This window comes from Maylandia zebra, linkage group LG18, assembly GCF_041146795.1.
Source record: "Maylandia zebra isolate NMK-2024a linkage group LG18, Mzebra_GT3a, whole genome shotgun sequence".
Taxonomy (NCBI): Eukaryota; Metazoa; Chordata; class Actinopteri; order Cichliformes; family Cichlidae; genus Maylandia; species Maylandia zebra.
This window is the reverse complement of record NC_135184.1, coordinates 17,186,902-17,207,008: the sequence shown is the minus strand read 5'-3', so window position 1 is coordinate 17,207,008 and position 20,107 is coordinate 17,186,902. Positions and strand designations below refer to the sequence as shown.

Genomic DNA, 20,107 nt, shown 5'->3' with positions numbered 1-20,107 from the left:
TCAGAGCCCGATAGGCTCCTCCCTTTAACAAATTAAGATGTGATAACGTTGAAGAATTGGAACCCGAAAGCTTCAAAACAGATTTCAACGGTGGACCTGACATATTCAAAGGTAAGCCAGATCAGCGCATTTTATAAAGAAAATTCACACAACCTCTCTGTCTCGCTCTCTATATATTCTTTCATTATAAAAAAAAATACATGTAAATATTTAATATTCTTATGAGACCCCACAAGTTTCAGTCAGGTGAAAATGTCAGCATTTAACTACACGGGCAAAAACATGAACTAGTTTGTGTAATTTTGGCATTAAATTAGAGTTATAGCTCCTAAACAATACAGCATTAAAAAAAAACCCCGCTACACACCTCTGTAAACCTGGGATTAAACTCTTGCGGATGAATCATAACACTTTCTTTTTAATTTATGCACGCGTCTCATATAAGTCACACTTCTCTGACAGAAAAAGGAAATTGTGCCAAACGTGATTGTTATATTTACTCACTTGAGCCAGATCACGTCCTTTACTAACGGCGTGACTGCATGAGGAAATTCTCTGCGAGCTTGAGCTCACTAACAGGGCAAATCTTTCATTAATTAAAAAAACGATGACTTTTCGGTTTAAAATTGCAACCAAACATGTTGTAAGTGGTCGAATCGGCAAATTAATAATATCAGATTTGGGGCGAGGACTAAAACTTAGAATCAAAAATAATAAATAAGCTAGAACGTTTACTGCGCCCACAGGTCTTATATGTGTTGAGTTTGATCTCATTTTATCTCAGTTTGCACAGATGAACCTGGATGAAGACAGTGGCCTGTCAGTCAGTTGCGGCAATGGCAAACTGAGACAGTGGCTCATCGATCAGATTGACAGCGGGAGATATCCTGGCCTGGTTTGGGAGAACGATGAAAAAAGCATCTTTAGGATTCCGTGGAAGCATGCAGGAAAACAAGACTATAACAGAGACGAGGATGCTGCACTCTTTAAGGTCAGACCATCCCGTCTTTCTCCTCACAGTGCACCTAAAACATCTGACAATTGCATTTTGAACGCTTTGCATGAATTATTGCAGCAAAAAGTATGAAAAATGTAAGCTACTAAACATGTGCTATTTCATTCCAAATTCCTGACTTGCTTTGGCATGACTAAAGAGGAAGTTTAAAGAAAAATCTCTTCACTGATTAATGCAGGCATGGGCGATGTTCAAGGGAAAATATAAGGAAGGTGTAGATAAACCAGATCCCCCTACATGGAAAACCAGACTACGCTGTGCCCTTAATAAAAGCAATGACTTTGATGAAATAGTTGAAAGAAGCCAGCTGGACATCTCTGAGCCGTACAAAGTGTACAGAATCATTCCAGAGGGAGCCAAAAAAGGTAAGTATTACATATAGTTAGATATTGTTCATGCAAAATACTCTAAAGCTGTGTAGAATTACATGAAGCACCACTTTTAACAACCTGTGTAGGACATGTCACATGTAGCTTGGAGTAAAATGGTTGTATTTGGATTCCTGTGCAAGTAGTACAGGCTACAAGCATGCCATAGCCATAGCATTGATTCACCTGCACATACAGAATACTGACACATTTCACACAGCAACTTATATTGTTTATAGTCTATGGCATTTTTTTTACATACATATGCACCACTGCAGTTGTGATGAGGCAGGAAGCACAAAGGAAGCCAAAGCATGTACCAAAAAGGCCGTAGTGCTTTTTTTAGAGGGCTTCGGTTACTAAGTGCAGGGTGCACATAACACAACCAGACGACCTCCAGCCTTGCATAACTAAGTCTCTGCCATCATACAACGCTTTTTGTCACACCAGAGCAATTCTTGCTATCTGTACTAACACTTTATTCTCCAAATAAACAAGATTCAGATGAACTCAATCATCTGTTGCACTAGCTTTGAAAATAACCCTGTCACTCAAATTAAAATAGCACAGCTTCACAAGTGTGCAAAACGTATTCACAGTTCAGCCCTGCCAAAATAAATTTGATTAGTGTGGTTTGTGACATATTGCACCTCACATATTTTTACAACTCTGTGCAATAAAGCATTGTTGTTCTGAATCTTTCTTTTCACACTATTTCTCCTTTATTTTTAAATTGATTATTTGGGAAATCATTTTTGGGTTGTTTTTTTTTTTTTTTTACAGGAATGAAGATGACCAGTGTGGAGGAGACCTCACCACATGCAAATAACCTTAGCTATATTCCTCCATATACATCCCTGCACAATCAGGTCAGCAGATTTTGTGGCTGAGCCTAGCACATACATGGGAACGAAATGTTTCGGTTTAATGACATACTTTCTGAGTGACCACTCGTTTGATCTTTCAGGTACCTGGTTTTATGGTTTCTCAGGAGAGAAGGGACTGGAGAGATTACCACGCACCTCCAGAACAACAGCCTCTTCCACATCACCACGGGCCACTTCCAGAGCTGCAGTATAGTCAGTGCCACTATCCATCATCAATCAGTCGGGCCTGGCCAGGGTCACACTCAGAAAACGGTACAATATTCACCTATACATGTTACGCTTTACAGATATGACATTCAGAATGGGCTAGCATTTTTCAAAAGTTTCAGTGATTTCTGTTCCAGACTGAATGATGTAAAAGATTAAGTATAAAGGGAGCTTCCAATCATGTCTTTTTATTTTGTAATGTAATGCTTTTATCCAGTCGTAGTTGTAGGAGTTTATTTACTTTCAGTCAGAACGTTATATTTTAAGTATGTCAATATCCTGTTAATCAAAAGCAAATCTTAAATAACATATAAACAACTATTTAGCTGCAGTATCTTCCTTACAAATCATGATATATATTTGATGTTACCACCTGTAGGCAAACCTGGCTTTAAGAGTGATTATCCACAGTTCCACACTCATGCTATGGTGCGCTAGATGAGATACATTCTTCATACTTCCTTTGTTAAAAATAAGAGTTTAAAATTATTCTTCCTGCCCTTTTAAATTTTTGCATGCTCCCCTTCTAATCATTGCACGCATTTATTTTATTTCATTAATTTCATGCAGGTATTCAGCTCTCCTTCCACACCTACTTTTCAGAGTCTCAACCGCCCATGTATGCAGTGGACCATAACAATGCCATAACAGGTAAAGAACTGTTTCAGGCCCATTTAAACAGATACTCTTACTAACTCCTATGCTTGTTTCTAAATATTCACTAATCTACACTACATCTATTTGTGTGGCTAGGTAAGAAACTACAAACACATTACACATTTAGTATTTCCATTTTTTAAATCTCAGAACATGAAACATGTCTATTTAAAATAGACAAAAACTCAGGGTTGAGAATATTTGGGGAAAGGTTAGAAGGAAATAAGCAATACTATATGCAAAGACTGCGAAAATAAAAGTTTTATTTAAGTTTAGCAATTTTCGAGACCTACATTTTATCATACAGTAAGGCTCAAATTTTTATGTTCCTGATGTATGCTTTTCTCTTTCCATCAGATCTTAGCCTGCACGTGTCCCTATTCTACAGAGAGACTTTGGTAAAGGAAGTTACCACCACCAGCCAGCAAGGATGCCGGATCACTTCTTCCTCCTCTCCCTCCTCTTCCTCTCCTTCTTCTCCATGCCCAGAGGACAAGTTTCACAGTGGGGCAGAAGTCATTCTTTTCCCATTCCCATACCCTGAATCTCAGAGACAGGGTGCTGAGATGCTTCCTAACATACTAGACAAGGGAGTGCTTCTGTGGATGGCAGCCGATGGGCTGTATGCTAAGCGCCTGTGCCAAGGCAGAGTATATTGGGAAGGACCTCTGGCTCCATATATGGATAAACCCAACAAGTTGGAGAAGGAGCAGTCATGCAAATTGTTTGACACCCATCAATTCCTTATTGGTAAGTGATATCTGCTGTGCTACAGTGTTTCCACCTACAGCACACAAAAACGCCCAAGAAAAGTGATGCAGTCCAATGCAATATTTCTGCTTTTGTGAAACTGTAAATGTTAACTTTCTGTTCTGTTTGTGGACCACAATGGTGAAAGTGCTTTTCAGGGCTTTTATTTTAGTTAGGTCAGAAAATCTTTTCACTGATTAATGTCTTTTTTTTTTTTAAATAGGAAAAAAAGTCTTTAGAATTTGCACAGAATATGTTAACCTTGAGTTTCATGATGAAAAAACATTTTCTATACTTATACACTGGTTGCCCACTGACAAATCCATTTAACAAACATATGCCCAGATCTGGACTGTACAGCTGCTTTTAAATGCCAAATAGGTAAGGTTAAAGTAAAAGTGTTACCATGTAAAATCCTGGCTTTCTCCATAGTTTAGTAGTTTGATCTATAATGAAGCAATATTACGGATCCAAAGTCTGAATCGTCAAAGAAACAAGTAACTAAACCTGCCTTATACTGTAGAATTTCCCCATAACTGTTGGCAATTTAGACGTAACGTATAGCACACACTGACTGCCTTTAAAATATAAGAGCTATAAATATATACCGAAGTATATTAGTAAAATGTGTTATTTTTGCGAATTAGTTATTTTTCTTATTTAAAACTCATAATTTGAGGTGTTTTTATTCCATTATGCTGAATTGTATTGCAAGCTTTTACAATATTTCTTGAAGGACAAAATGATTTCATGAGTTTCCATTCAATTTGCTATTCAGATCATACAGATTACACACACACTTGTTTTCAATAGACATTTTTGTCTATTTAAGCCAATATATCTTCTGCTCCATCTTTTCTTTTGTCCTAGCGTAGAGGATACTCGTATGGAAAAAAAACAATCGGTCATTAAATTCCTTGACAGGTTTGAATAATTAACATTGTAATGGTAAACAGCTTCAGTTACTTAAAGCATGTCGATGGCTTTTGATCATATTGATAATGGTTTTGATAATGGAGATGACAATGAAGAAGGTGGAGATAGCTGCAGGTGGTGTGTCTGGGTAAGTCCCTCTTAAGTCTTGAGGTAGCATTAAGAAGCCACTCACATTCTCAGCAGGGGGCCGAAGCATGTGGAGTCCCCACCCACCTCCTGTGGTCCACCACACTGCAAGATAATGCTTGGTGTGCCATTTTACGTTAAATTTTGCGTCATTCTCATCAGTAGTTTCCAGAAAAGTCATCATGATTAAGGAAAATGTCACGTTAGCAAGAAGGGGATTTTAATGTCTTTTTTAGTAACCTGAAATCTAAACATGTCATGGCTGAGTACATATTGGGTTTTGTGTTTATTACACCTCATTTTTTTTGGTTAAACTTTCTTACCTTGTTCTTTTTTCTAACAGAACTTCAAGATTTTGCCCATAATGGCCGTCATGTACCAAGACACCAGGTGGTGCTATGTTTTGGAGACGAATATCCTGACCCACAACGCCCTAGGAAGATGATCACAGCACAGGTACATAAAACTCGCTTAAAACTGTAAAACTTTACCCAATAAAACAAAAAACAAAGCAAAAAGAACAATAACTGTAGGCGATGAAAACAGATTTTAAATGATCAATCAAAGTAGTCTGTATTAATATTAGAAAATGCATATTTTCAGAAAACAAGAGATCTGAATACCATCCTTTAATTGGAATCAGTGTAGTTAAACAAGAGCCTCTGCTGTTTATGATACTGGAGCTAAACTTAAAGCTATATTTCACTTGCTTTCTTAGATTTTATTTGTAACTGAAAACGGTCTGTTTCTTGGAAGTTGCATGTTAGTTATACCATTAGATGTATAACTAAGGTCAGCAGCTTTCATTCGTCATTCGTAAAATAACAGAAAATGGATTTTACTGTTGATTGATTAGCATGTTTTTATGTGAGAGATGTACATTCATAACGGCTACTGGAGAGAGGGATGGATGGTGGCTGAAAAGGCGATATTCTATTTAAAAATTAATAATTAAAAAAAGAATTTCCTAAGTCATTAATTTTGTTTTATAACAAATGGGCCTAATTTCCCATTATTTGTTTAAAAAAAAAAGAAAAAACGTAATTTTCTTTCAAGCTAGCGAACTAGTTAGCTAACAAGACTGATATATTATTTCGCCATTTTTGATATTAATTAGAGGTTATAGTCATGATTTTTGGGAGGGAAAAATCAGAAATAAAAGCCATAAAGTCTCCTTTTTCCACTGGTTGTTTTAGTTGTTTGGTCTTTGCTTGTATAGGTACGTTAACATACATGTTTCATACATCGTCATGTTCTCCTTTTAGGTGGAGCCTTTGTTTGCCAGGAAACTCGTGTACTATTACCAGCAGAACAATGGTCACTACCTACGGAGCTATGAACACATCCAGGAACAAAACACCTCTCCTACAATTGACTATCCCTCTTCCCAGAGACCTCTGCAGCATATTCAGGAGTGACATGCATACAAAACACACACACACACACACACACACACACACACACACACACACACACACACACACACACACGTACACACACACACACACACACACACACACACACACACACACACACACATACATACATACATACATACATACAAATGTACAGGACTGTGAATGTAATGCTTCAACTTTTTATCATCGCTTGTGACTGCAGTCCTGTGTACAGTAAGCGGTAGAAACTGTCACGTTAGCTAGGGGTAGAGATGGGGAAGACCCTGTTTTCACTTGCACACCTATGCATCGTAGTCTTTGTGTCTGTGACTGTGGAGTTTTTTTTTCAACAAATATTATTGTGACAGTGTGAAGGATGCGGTTTGTGGGTAGGGGGATGAGGAGAGCGGAGGGCAACTGAGACAGGAAGTACTAGCACAGGTGCACAGGAAGAATGGCCCCTAAGACAAACACTGATATGTTAAAGCGATAAAACAACATGAATGAATAGTTATTTAGTTAGTTATTTACAGGTAACAGCTGAAAATGTGATTCTTGGTCTTATGCAGTTAAGTGGCACTGAAGACAATAGCCAGCTCTACTTCTTAGCACAATGTATTTCTACACTCGACTACAATACATGATATGGTAAATAACAGTTGCTAGATAGGGAAGTGAATCATAAGATAGTGTAGTCCAATGTATTTCCCAAATTCTTAGTTTTATTGATAGAGCTGGAAGAAAGTGAGAGAAAATTATAATACAGATGCACAAAAAGCCTTGAACACTGGTTCTCAATTTCAATCTGGTTCTCACGCAGCCCTCCTGCAAGATGTTGCAAGATAATCTAAGGGGTCAAAAGCTCATTACTGATATTAGAGTTTCTACAGAAATTTTTTAAAAAAGTTTCAAAACAGCCTTTTTGTAACCATGGACGCTGTCTTCTTTGTCAAGCATTCAAAACATAATTTTGACCCATTTCCCCTATTGAAACGTAGAGAGATACAGCATTCTGCATTACAGGGCTTACAAACCATGCTGTTGTCCATGAGCTGTTCTACTGCTGGTCATGATTAGCACTGAACTAAGTGAACTGACGGAAGCTGACTGGAAAATCACACTCATCCCGTAAGTTGTAGGGAAACTATACCTGTTCCTCTTGACCTGAAACTAGTGGCCTAATAAGTAGGAAGGAAAACTACCTTTGTGGTCCAAGTGCCGGTTTACACAGGGAGGAGTTCTCTGTTTCCCATGCCTGAGGGTAGATTCTGACACACAAGGTAGCCAACGAACGATATTCATGACACGAGATGGCACTTTGTGAATCGCTAGGCAGTATAAGATGAATAATGCCAAAATGAGTCGAGTGGAATTCCTCACGCTGCTGAAGCCCTAGAGGTTAATGCTGAAGGACGAGGGATAAAGGTTTTGTTATGTTTTTCTTCTGTGATCCAGAGTTTCAATCTCTGCATTTAGTTCCTTCACACTTAAACCACATTACTTTCACAATGGCTTCAAATGTCTGACCAAAATGTTTTTGTTTTTTTTCATGAATCTTAAATAATTTTCCCTCTTAAAGATCGCTCTCCTGAAACTGCCCGATTGTCCACTGCATGAAATTGTGTTTCACATTACTTCACAGTCAGAAATGTCACATAATCAGAATCAGACAGCTTAATGTACAACGTGCCGTTGTGTGTGTGACAAAGCACATGTGTCCATGTGTGTAGGTGTGTACGTGTGTGTCACACAGTTGCAGAATTACTGTTATCTGGAAGTGACATTTATGGACTCAGGACAAAACATGTGACTCCCCCACCTACAGCATCAGTGACTCAAACACAAACACACACCCTTTTCGCGTCACAGGTTACAGTTACAGTAAAAGCAAACTACAGCTAAAACCACACGATTTTCTTTAATTGTTATTGTAAACGTTTTTTATTAAAAAAAAAAAAAAGGATAAGAATCAGATATTAACATGGAGATTATTTTAATATAAAACTGCCATGAGAACAAATTTATTTTGGAATAAACTTTTTAACTACTCATGTGTACTGTGCTTGGTTTATGTTTGAGCTCCCCACATTTGCAGAAAAAGGGTGGATGAATAAAAGTCACATTTGGTTAGAAAAACAAAAAAGAAAAGAAAAGAAAAACACATTCACACATTTGCCATGGTGTTTCCCCCTTTGCAGGAAGCCACATAATTTGTAGTCAGGCTTCAGTTTTTCCGCCTTTATGAGCCGTTACTCCAAGTGACATTGTCTAAACTCGCAGCTTGAAGCTCTGGAGCTGACAGTTTAGTCAGCTAATGCACACGACATTGTTTAAAAGACTTTATAGAGGAAAATGAAACCACATGCAACACATCAGCTGCAACACTTTCTCCAAAAGAGAGTGATTCTGTTTGTTCCGTCTTGACTCAGTGACTTGATGAATCTGACTGTGGTAATAATGCAATATGAGCACGATATACACAAACTAATACTTGATATTTTTAACCTCAAAAATGACATTGCAAAATACATCACAGCAATCATTGTAACACTGTTGTGAATTTATCCATGATACATGTGTGTATCTGACATCCTTTGATTCTGTTATTCAGAGTGACAGAAATTTGGCTGTGTCACAACGGCTGGGGTTTATTTATTAATTTATGTGAAAAAAGACATGATTTAGTCAAGGCAAATAAATAGGTCTGCTCCCATTAAAAGTTAACAATGTTTTGCTGACATCTGCTGGTTGGTGTAGGTTCAGTTAAAAAAAAAAAGCTATTGGTTTATTCTGAAGAACTAGTGTCAGAAAAGTCAAAAGATAACATCAGCAAATAAACTGTAAGAATACAATTTGATCTCACTCCATTACTATGTAACTTTTAAACACCTGTCAAACTGCAGACATGAGGCTACTCACCAGGAGTGGCTGTAGTCAGAACACACATTCAAACACACACACGCACACACGCTCTATCTATCTATCTATCTATCTATCTATCTATCTATCTATCTATCTATCTATCTATCTATCTATCTATCTATCTATCTATCTCTCTCTGTGTGTGTGTGTGTGTGTGTGTGTGTGTGTGTGTGTGTGTGTGTTCCTGTCTAGCTATCTTTGTGAGGACTGAAAAATCTGCATTCTACTATACTTGTGAGAACCAACAGTCACTTGTGAGGACACACTCACCGGTCCTCACAAGTTTGAAGGCTATTTTGAGGCTCAAAATGTGGTTTTAGTGTTAGGGTTACAATTAGGTTATGGTTAGGTTTAGGGTAAGGGTTAGGCATTCATTTTTAAATGGTTATGGTTAGGGTAAGGGGCTAGGGAAACCATAATGTCAATGAAGGTCCTCACTAAGATAGCTGAACGGGCTTTTGTGTGTGTGTGTGTGTGTGTGTGTGTGTGTGTGTGTGTTTTGGCTAAAACAAATTTTTCCTTAGTCTGAAATTCTGAGATTTATTTTCAAAAATATATATTTTAAAATATGTATTTACTTTTGTAAATATGTATAATTTTTTGATACTGTCAAAACTGTTCTAGGTCAAATTCTACCTTTATATATTCAGACTGATTTTAGATTAGCTACATGTCGGTCAAATCAAGGAAAATGATTAAATGTAAAATTGTATTTTTTTATGGAACAGTGGTGACAGATATTGACACCGTTTAGCTGAAGGATTGTGGGGGAATCTCAAAACAGTGAAATAATAACAATCATCATATATGGGGAACGTAAGGAAAAGAGAATATTCCAAAATCAGAGGGTGTCTATAGATGTGGTGCCTTGACACAGACAGTGTTGAAATATGTTGGTTCAGTGGTTAGTGTTGTTACCTCACAGCAAGAAAGTCACTGCTTCAAATCTCAGGGGCCCCCCATGTATGGTAAGAATATTCTCCCTGGGCCTGCATGTGTTTCAGTTTTTCTGGCTCTGTGCAACAGGTAGGTTAATCACAGTGGGGATTGTACACCACCTATTGATATGTGGTAGATAAAGTGCTTGAAATGTACAGCTGAAGTTTGACTTTTAGTTAAAAACACTTTGAGTGGACAGAAGATCTAGAAAAGTGTTATATGAATGCAACCATGTTACATTTGGGCCTGCAAGCACAAGCAGCCATGCTAGGTAAGTAAGCTAAGTAACCTAAGATTCAGCTCAAATTCAGAATCAGATCCAGATCAAATCAGAAGAGTGGTTGTAAGACTGCAAATGTGCCTGAACTGCCATTTCAGTGAGTGTGGGAAACACATGTACAAGCCCCACACAGTCCCACAAATCCCACACAGTCCCACCGCTACAGCTTTAAAAGTACAGAGAGTTTGGAATAAGCAAGTTTTGTGGTCTGTTAATTACTTTTGAATTAATATTGATAATTATAGTAATTAATAATATATTATTTTTTTTATGATATAACAGTGTTTAACCTGGTGGCTAGTGATTAGACATTGGTTGTATAATTAACCCCAGTTCCAGACCCAGAATGTTCAGTCAAATCTATTTAAATCATTGTGTCTGTTATATATTTATATCAGGTTAAACAGGGCAGATGTTTTTCTCCAAAAACAAATACTATAAATGACCCAAAAAACCCCGTCACTGGTCTCTGAAACTAACTCTGAAACCTAACTAAGATGAATCATCCATTTATTAATGACAGATAAACTATTACCCACATTCTAAATAAATCTGTAGTTAAAAATTTTGTGTATACACTTATTATGAGCGAATTCTTGGGGTGATACTGTGAAGGCATGAGATATGAAAAGCGTGTAAGGGTTAAACAGCCCTTGCGAGCCGACAACCAGTTGGTGTTGGTAGCAAATACTTTGATAAATTGTTCACAGATGATTATTTGCTCACTTTTATCACAGAACAATACAAGACAGAAAAGCTGTGTTAGGGGAGGATTATATAGCTATTGGTTACTATTACCATGCCATTTATTTTTCTTTGTGTTATAATTATTATACCATATTATAGTTAAAATAATTTTTGCATCTGAGCTACAGAGGGCATGGGAATTGGCACTCAATAAAATCTCTATCAGTGCAATTAATCAGTTTGAATTGTTTTCAGATGCCTGTGTTTATGTGAGTTGCTTCAGACAACGCACTTGACCCAATATATTATGATGGCAGGAAAGCAATAACAGTTGTCGGATAAGGAGCAGCAAAGTAATGGAAAACAATCATCTGATGACTTCAGACAGATAAGTGTGGATAAGCAGAACAATGTGGTGTATCTGGCGGTGATGCAAAGACTGTTCTGTCTATTTAGTTTGGCTGGCAACTTACAAAGGTTTTGGATACAAAGGATGTCATACTAAAATGTCATTAGACAAAGTAAGAAATGCTGCAGTTTCAACGTAATCTCCGGAGGCACAGAATAAACAGAAAAGCTGAAGGTTTTCAAATTGAAACAAAGCAGGGGCTTCCAAAATGATTGGGCACTGAAGACGGTGTAGTAAAATACATGACCAGCAGGGAGTGATATATCATTGGTTGTCTAATTGCTGTCTGCATAGAGCTATAGGACCTGAGACTCTGTTATAATGCGCAAGCATTTGTATCCAGGATTACTAATTTCCTGTACACATTTTTAAAAGTGTCTAATTCCTCCCTTTATTTAGATTAATTAATAAATCCTGCTGTCTGGATTTGATGCCAACTTGTAAAACAAACTACTGATGTTCAGGCACTTATATGTTCCTGCTCTCTGAGCAGAGACTCTTTGTTTTATGTGTCAAGTGACAAACAGGTCTACTGCTGACAGAGAGACAGAGGTGGTCAGAGTGACAGTAGGCCTTATTGCATGAGAGTGAGCCAGGCTGTTCTCAGACTCTGTGTGGTCTGGGTGTGTGGTCTCCAGCTGACAGGCAGGGAGCAGGACGGGAGAGCCCTGTAGATTTTCTATCTGTGTGCATTTGTGTGTGTGCACTCATATGTTTACACTATCCAGAGTCAGGACCAGCCTCTCTTTAGCCATGGCTTGACTAGAAAGCTGGGCCGTCCACCACTTCGTAGTCCTGGTCTGAAAGATAAACACACACTGCCACCACTTTTTTTCTGTGTGTACACTTATGGGGCCTAAGAAACCTTTAAGTTAGCAGGTCTGTAGTATACATGCATGCATTTTTTAGAACAATACACACACTGATAAGTGATGCCCACATGCATTTATGCTCAGCCTGTCGAAGTAGGACATCAGTTTCCTGGCATGAGACTTGATTTTGCATGCGGTGTTTACAAGAAAAGTCATTCAAACTGGTTTTTACCCTCTATTTATTCCCTGTTTTTAACATTCAGAGAAGTATAGGATGCTGCTTTATTTTTAATAAAAACAAATCAATGCTGTCATGTTCTTCTTCTCATGAGTGTTATTTTTAGAGGACAAAACAAATAAGTCCGATTTTATTGATCACGAGATGGAATTTCCTTGTAAAACCTCTACACACACACATGCACATAGCATAGTCAACCACTGGGCTACTCTACAGCTCTATGCACCTCTCCCACAGAGATCTCAGGGGAATGCTTTGTAATGCAGCACCACTGAGAACGCGCCATGAAAATATAAATACAACCTCGCCGCATTTCACCCATGTAAATAAACAAGGCCACCCAAATTTCCAATTAGTGCTTGTGTTGAAGGCAGGAAATGGGGTAGACAAGAGGAGACCACACCTCCTTTTTCTAGCCTCCACTCCCGAGATGGATCCAGGTCCAGGTCCAGGTCAGAGACATGGGGCAGTGGCAGAATGGACGCCTCTGGAAACACAAAATTCAACCCTCCACTTGAGCCTGTTTTTTTCACATCCTCCTCACAGTCTGTTGTAGTCCTTTTCCCATTATTACTTAAGGGTGGGACTCACTTAAGCATCCACAAAATTCAGATATGGGATGGGATTTGACACTCATGCCTGTAAAATTGCCTTAATTTTGATAATAGGGAAGATTACTTGGTTCGCATGTCTTCACCTTGCAAACATTTAATGTACTTCATATTGAACAGCCAAGCTTTGCGCCCGGCTTGTTTTATCAATCCCATCATGGTTATGAGGTGATTCCTATCTGGCTTAAATGAAGCATTCTCACTGTTTTCTACAGCTTCTTGGAAGAGCAAGGCACAGTTATTACGCAGCTGAACCCAAAGACCACCCAGGAGATGTGGTCCAGTTGTGAAAGGCAGATGCAGGGTCCTTATTGTGATAAGAAATTCAGGCCTTTTCTAAGGAGGGATAGTCCTTTGGTAGTGTGGAGATTTTCTTGATAACTCAAATTATCAGTCAGCAAACATCATGGGGCCTATTAGCTAACATAAGCACATCTTAGTGTAATTACCCCAGAGAGTCAAAGAGCTGTGTCATGAAAGTCACTTTCACTCCAGATATGGTTGTAAAGCACATCACATTGTTTCTTAATGGCTATAATTCAGTCGGAATGGGCAGAGCTCAATTAGGGAGTCTGAGAAAATTGTACTGAGTCTTGCTTGGATGGCATCAACAGAGACACCCGAAAAGTCAGTCGTTGGAGCAAATCCTTCAGCGTCCATCATCCATTGTTCGGTGTTTATGTTTGATTGGTCTGTGACTGCAGTGTCTCTTCCCTCACAGGCTCCCAAACAGCCACACAGGAAACAGGCAGTATAAACACGGTGCTCAGCAGATCCTCTCTTGCCTTGACTGAGCTGCAGAACCACAATGTAAACACATGGAGACACCGGCTAGTCATTTTGAAAATGTCTGTAAAACTATGAGCCATCGCTCAAGCAGAAATTTTACCAGTGCCTTGTGAGAGTAAGAGATTTCAGAAAATTATTCCGAGACAGCGTTTCTTCTTTTTGTGTCAGTGAAATGCAGCAGGCAATTCTCCGAAACAGCGTGCCATGGATTTGACTGATTTCTCTTGTATTTTCTAATGAGGCAGAACAAAACACTTAACCTCCTAGGACCTGTCGTCCACATATGTGGACATCACATTTTGGGTTATTTAGACCAAAATACTCAATTTTGCTCTACATCGGCCTGATATCCACTTACGAGGACATTATACTGCTACTGTTCTATCAAAATTTTAAATGAATATCCTCATATATGGCTCTTATTTTTCTTAAAAACAAAAATAAGGTTAAAAAAAAATCTGGTAATTCTTTGTTTTTACATTCATCGGGCCCCAATATGCCCAAATATCAAAGAGAAATTAAAAATGCATGTCGTGGAAGAGTTCGGGTCTTAGGAGATTAAACAACTGAAGTACTCGTGTTCTGTGCGGCTATACTTCCATGCACTGAGCCAAATGCTAAATGAAAAATGGACTGGTGCTTATATTGTGCCTTTCTACTCAATTTTAGGACTCCAAACATAAAATTGTAAGCACAAACACCAAGAAGTTATTTTCTCACAGTGAGAACACATTCTAATGTTTAGCTCTTTGGAGGGTGATGTTTATATAACGGTACCATATTCAGCATCTAATATACAAGTATATGATTATTTAATGATTAGTAGTAAAAACAAAGAACAGTTAAGTTTAATTGAAATGTCCGTTTTGTGGGTAACTAGCTAAATACCAAAGGTGCTAAAGTGAATGCTAAAGGAAAGGAGTTCTTTTTTTCTGGGAACCATAAGCAAAAATCTTTTGAGATGTTTATTTGTAAAACCAAAATTTTTGGCCTGCTTGTGCCGAAAGGAGGAAAATCAAGGGAATAACTATTGCCATTTCAATTTATTCTCAAATAATTGTAAGTGTATAAATTAATAGCTGTTGAGGTATTTTAGCCTCACCATAGATAGATGTAAAAAAAACAAAGATAAACTAGAAGTGAACTGTATAAAGTAAACTATAAGGCAAAGATGGAAAATAATAATTTCCTTAAATAGACAGTCTATTATCACTCTCTATGTTATGTCTTATAATAGTGCTGTTTTGTTGAGGAAGAACTGCACTGTTGCAGTTATGTTCTTCAAGGTGTAAAAATGAAAAGCACAGGCTAAAATCTTTGCACTGTTACTGATTTTTTATTAAATGATACTTACAGCTTTTTGGCCCGCTTTAACATTTAGACCTCTGAAAGCCCTTTGGGGAATGTATTTTTAGCAGCATTGTGGTGGTTTTAACAACCCCGGTCAGAACAACATGCTGCAGATTGGTAAAGCAGGGAAACACCCTGGTGTTGGATTAAACGGCCTGCTGAACATCAGCAGCAACAACATTGCAATGTATTTAGCTAGACAATATTCATTTGCTGTGTGATGATAAAGATTACTGTTAAGCTGGTTTGTCAGTGTAATATGAACGGAGCTCTTGTGCTCTAGTTTACAGCAGTATACAGTAGTTTTAATGGGTTTTTTGGACATAATGTGCACTCCTTGTGCACTGTAAGTGCAACACTTTAGAAACATTAAAAACATTAAGTGTGTTTTGGCCATATATGCAAAAATAAAGCTTGTTTTTCCAGTGTAAAATGTAACCGCTACTGCTGAGAACTTTAGAACTATTTTAAAAATAGAAATTATTAAATGTGAGTCTGTAATGCATGTTTTACTGTTAATACCATTTATACATTTATCTATTAATTATTATTAGGTTGCCCGGTAGAAGAAAAAAGCAAAAAGCTTAATAACTGAAAGTAGAAATATTATAAAGCAACTGACATGAAAAAAGTTTTATTGCTGTTTAGTGTTAATGTTTTTTTTTTCAGATTTGAAAAAAAAAAAAAAACTTTTCCCACTATAAATATAAATAAACATGTTTCCTCTTATTCAGTGTCTTTGCAGGTTCTTAGTCATCTAGGTCATAGTAGCTGTGAGTGCCAGCATTGATTCTCATTAAAATGTTTCTACTTGATTCAATTTAATGCACACAAAGTTACCTACAATGGTTCAGTTACACTTAAAAAGAGAAAAAAAAAATTATTATCATGCAGCCAACTTAGAGTCCAGAGAAGCAGAAATACTTTACTGACACGTCTGCCATGAAACACACTAACAGTTTTTCCTTTGTACTTAGAATTTGTTTGTTTTTTCACCCTACATGACTAAATACAGGTTTGATTGCTTACTGGTAACAATAGCAGTTTTAATATATTTTTAACTTGTAAGATTTGGAATAGAAGTGTTATGTATATTTATTTTTGGTTAATGCATTAAGGCAGTTTATTCTTTTAATTCAGTAAAGTAAACGAGACATTTACTGTAATAACAGGTGAACTGTGCAACTTGTTTTACTTCTGGGCTGTTCATAACTTAAGGTGGACTGTTTATACTGTATAATTCTAATAACTGCTATGTGGTTAGACTTTTCCAAATTTCACAATTTTCCAAGTCAGAAGTATAACAAACTTGACAAAATAACATTTTTCCTTTTTTGTTTCGTAGGTATATGGTTACACATTTTCAAAAAGGGTAAAAAATTGCTCTTTCGTTTACATTTTATTATTGTTTTAATATATAATGTGTACAATGGCAACATTTTGATGCAGTCTGACTTGATTGTTTCAAGATCAGCTATTATTTGAGTTACAGTAAATTTTGAAAAACTGCTTTCTGCTGTTCTTGGCTCTTTGTGAGATAAGGCAGTGTAAAGGTAGCTACAACAAGGGACACTTTTGATCTTAAACTAGACAAACCAACTGTATGCAGTTTCCAAGGCTGTCATTGTGCCCAGCAGGGGGCATGTTTTAACACATCATTTTAAACTATTTAAACATGGAATTTAACATACTGCATAATTTTGGTTTTAAATCACGAAAAATAGGCATACATATTCTTTGCCTCATTCCCTGAATGTCATTCAGAGAATTACTTGAAAAGGATGGACATATGTTTTTGTTTTTTTTCCCCATTTCTGGGTACAGCAGGCAATGGAATATCAGACGTTAATTAGATGTACACAATAAATGACGTTCACTACACCACAAAATATGGGATGTTTGTCCTGCCCATACAAACAAATGGAGCCGAAAGAGCATATGAATTTTCCATAGTGGTGGGAGTGCAAGTGTATGTGTGGGTGTGACAGAGTCAGTATGCCACTTCAGTTTGGACACAACACTGGACCTTTGATCTTCCCACTGTGTCCCTGCCTGCCTTGCTGTGGCACAAACAAAGCTTATCTGTACCCTACTGGGGTCACAATCTCCCCCTAACCTTACACTTACATCGACTAAACTCCAGAATTTACTGTGAAAGTTCTTGTGCACTATTTCTCGTTTTTCCAAATGCCTCCTGGTTATTGTCAATTTAAAAATCCCCCTGTGCTAGCTCAACAAATCCCTTCTTAAGCAAGCAATGGAAGAAACTCTGTCTTTAGAGCACATAAGTTTTATAACACATATTGCGTTCAACATGACACTACAAGTTTTATATGAAGTGTTCATCTTATTGAGTAAGAACACATTTCCACAGTGACAATCCATTTTTGGGTTTAGTTGCTGTACTAGTGCACATGTTAACTTTACATAATGTACGATAAGATAAAAAACTAAAAACTAAACTAAACCAGAATTTAGAAGGAACCCCGTCTTTGTAAATATAGAAATGTAACACAGTCAGCCATAGAGTATGATCTATGGACAGTTTCTAGGGATACTAGCACTGGAAAAAATGTAACCTCAGGTACTGAGGTTGGAAGCAGAGATGGATTGATTTATTGGTTGACTAACTGATTTCACTCTGTTCACAACAAATTAAACAAGCTACAAATAAACTGACTGATGAATACTGACCACAACAGAACAACTAATGTGCAAACAGCCTTTCATATCAAACTGACTACAGTGGTAGATCAAATAATAGGAGCTGCTATTGTCACCCAATGTCAAGTCAAAGTCATTATGCAACATCAATTCAAAAACATTTAACCACATGTACATAAAATCCTCCATGACGCATCTCTGAGCCTCACCTTCATACTGCACTAACTAGTCACTAAATTGCCTTTGTCCATATCAATTGTACTATAAATGTTTAAATAACTCACACCCTTTTATAACAAAAACTCCCACAATGGTAAATAATATCATGAACTCACGTGACTTATGACTCAATTTACTGTTCGTTTTCTTTTTTGTTTTGTTTGTTTGGTTGTTGACCATTGGTCTTACTTTTCTGCTGTATCTTTCTGATATTCTGACAACATTCAAAGCATTTCTTACCTTAATATTTATACTCTTAAAGTCCAAATTAACATCAGGGATTCAGACTTTTTTGTGATTTCTGCTGAGACATTCTACATGAAGCTTTGACCTTAGAGGACCAAGAAAAAAAGTGAAACAGCATCAAAACGTGCTTGTTGGTCATATATTGAACTGACTGTTTCATAGTTTTTAACCAGGTTTGCAGCCTACAGCTCCCTGTTTTTATCTTCTGTTGTTGCTTTTTCAGTCTTGATTAAAGCAGCCTGATTAATCATTTATTATTAATCATTGTTAATGTAAAGTTCTCATAGTACTATAAGAACTATACTATTGTATTTATAATATAGTAAGAACAAAAGGAGTGGCCTTGGGTTTAACTAGTAAGTATCTTTTAATAGGGTTATCAAATGCAGTAGGTGGATCATTAATTCAACAAGTGTTTTAACTTGATAACAATGACAAAAATGTTCTCTCCTCCCTGTTAAAATATCAATCTAAGCCATGCATTAATTATCCCAACAGTCCTGTTTTGCTTCTTGTCAGTGTTTCATTTATAAATGAAACAAAAGAACAAAGTTAGAGGTGAGGTTTACACCTTACCTTGTTGTGGTTTTATTAAATATTCTATCTGCAGGATTTAGTTCAAGATTCTGGGACTCTTAATTTATATGTCCAACTCTAGAGGGCTCTGTAGTCAGAAGTGCAGCCCACTGCAGTGCCTCTATAGCGTGACTGAGCACAACACAGCTGTCAAGATGTGTGGAAAGGCCTCTCTGCTGTCATCAGCTGCAAAAACAGTTAGCAAGAGGCTGCACACAAACACACTAACGCACACACACAGACACACACCCACACACACACACGCACACACACACAGATCCACACAAACAATCGCAGACACACAAAGAGTTGTTTCTATATTATATCTTGGGACTTCTGTCTGTCAATGAATAAGTCCTGATCATGTAACAGGTTGCAATAAAAAGTTGTATTTAACACAATACATTACTAATGGTCTAATAAAATGAGATTAGCCTGATGTATTCAGAGCCTATTTTAGCAGGTGCCCACAACATAAAACCTAAATATCGTTACTATTATTTCTGTCTGCTTAACATATACATTGACAACAGCTAATTGAAAAGGGTATGAAACATGATACTAGCTGTAGCTTATTGCATTTGCTTAATAAAACAAGAAGTGCTTCAAAACCACAAACCTCCACCAAGGCAGCACACTCTCCGGGCAGTATTTGCTTTTAAGGGAATAGCATTGCATTTTCTACATATTCATCTTGTTTTCTTTGTTCTTTTTCATTTAACTTTAAAAAGTTTGTACAGTAAAATTAAGTGCAAAGTGCAGGCTTTTGTTATCTACTTTGTTAAAACCCATTTTTACATATTTGACATACTTTTGAGAAAAATATATATAGATATATTTTTTTTTATGTGGATACGGTGCATGTGTAGCATTCATTCACTGTTTAGTACATTTGTTTAGTAATAAATATGAAGCGGACAAAGTGTTGCCCCCAAAAAACTGACCTTCAGATTAATCTATTGACCTTGAAGGAGAGGTCAAAGGTCAACTGTGACACAATATTTTAAATCTTTAAACCTGGC

The 20,107-nt window shown here is 37.1% G+C and overlaps 1 protein-coding gene across 1 annotated transcript; it reads left to right on the top strand.

The window, feature by feature from the left end:
• The first annotated feature begins 48 nt into the window (after nt 1-48).
• On the top strand, nt 49-8,392 carry irf4a (interferon regulatory factor 4a). Its single transcript, XM_004542758.3, has 9 exons — nt 49-111; nt 785-991; nt 1,194-1,380; nt 2,167-2,252; nt 2,351-2,522; nt 3,048-3,128; nt 3,492-3,884; nt 5,290-5,402; nt 6,212-8,392. The coding sequence occupies exons 2-9, from the start codon at nt 794-796 to the stop codon at nt 6,362-6,364; spliced, it is 1,383 nt and encodes a 460-aa protein (XP_004542815.1). The 5' UTR covers nt 49-111; nt 785-793; the 3' UTR covers nt 6,365-8,392.
• The last annotated feature ends 11,715 nt before the right edge of the window (nt 8,393-20,107 follow it).